Source organism: Sphaeroforma arctica (assembly GCF_001186125.1).
Source record: "Sphaeroforma arctica JP610 unplaced genomic scaffold supercont1.8247, whole genome shotgun sequence".
Lineage (NCBI taxonomy): Eukaryota > Ichthyosporea > Ichthyophonida > Sphaeroforma > Sphaeroforma arctica.
This window is the reverse complement of record NW_014032311.1, coordinates 1-1,264: the sequence shown is the minus strand read 5'-3', so window position 1 is coordinate 1,264 and position 1,264 is coordinate 1. Positions and strand designations below refer to the sequence as shown.

The window sequence follows — 1,264 nt, the reverse complement described above, 5'->3', positions numbered from 1 at the left end:
TCCCGATACATACCGCTGAGAGGGGAACTTTGCTGCCATGGCTTTCCACCATTACGGAGTCGAACATGGCTGCAATATGGATTGGTAGTGTGTTTAGCCTAAGATTTTTACGCTTGAGATTGTGCTGAATTATTGTTAACATCACATACATTTTCCTCTTTACAAAAGCATATGCATCTACTTTACCTAGACCGGATAAATGCACACATTTCGCAGCTTTACTATTCGCCTTGAGATAGCACTACTACTGCACTGCGAGTACACATCAATTTTAATAACGTATAGATTTTATTCGATCATGACAAAGGGGCAGTTTGAACAGGAAACAGAGAGTCAAGTATGAGGTTGTACTGCTCTCTACCACAGGATGGGTACCCTATATACAGCACACATCTACCATTGCATTTATCATCAAGTCTTCCGTGACCCTCGACACACTGGCGTAGTGACTGTATCATGGATCTACTTCTTTCAAACACTTAGTCCAGACGAATACACACATCTCGCAGTACTGCTATTCGTCTTGCTATAGTTTAGCATTTGCACTGAAACGTGGTACAAGTATCCCTGCATTCTGCTCGGCACCTCACAAACCATTGCAATCAATCCTATGCACAACGCCACAGCGCCGGACGTGCAGCACTGGGAAAGAGTCTTTGGGTGTGAGGAAGAACAGTACCTTGGTCACTTAGCAAGTACCTTAAGCCATTTAGTGACTGATATAAACCAGGAACACAGTAACAAACATAGACACTTAGCAAGTACCTTAAGCCGTTAAGTGACTGATATAGACCAGGAACCTAGTAACAACCTTAGTCACTTAGCAAGTACCTTAAGCCACTTAGTGACTGATATAGACCAGGAACCTAGTAGCAACCTTAGTCACTTAGCAAGTACCTTAAGCCACTTAGTGACTGATATAGACCAGGAACCTAGTAACAACCTTAGTCACTTAGCAAGTAACTTAAGCCGCTTAGTGACTGATATAAACCAGGAACTAGTAACAACCTTAGTCACTTAGCAAGCACCTTAAGCCACTTAGTGACTGATATAAACCAGGAACTTAGGGACAAACAGCAGCACAACACACGGAAAGGATGCAATCAGAAAGTGGGATTCTGCGTAGTTACCTGCAGAGGCTGCACCAGCCCTGATGTGCTCCAGATTGGTTGTGATGTAGTTGACGCTCACCTGAACGAGTGACATGAAAACGAAACTCGGTAGGTCAATGGTCGGCAGATAACCATGGTTATATTTCGAAGTA

The 1,264-nt window shown here is 43.4% G+C and overlaps 1 protein-coding gene across 1 annotated transcript; it reads left to right on the top strand.

Annotated features, from left to right (window-relative positions):
• Positions 1 to 610: 610 nt before the first annotated feature.
• Positions 611 to 761, top strand: SARC_16515 (hypothetical protein; the record flags this gene model as incomplete). Its single annotated transcript, XM_014289381.1, has 1 exon — positions 611 to 761. A coding segment is annotated over one exon (151 nt), but the record flags the coding sequence as incomplete, so codon positions are not given.
• Between the last annotated feature and the right edge of the window lie 503 nt (positions 762 to 1,264).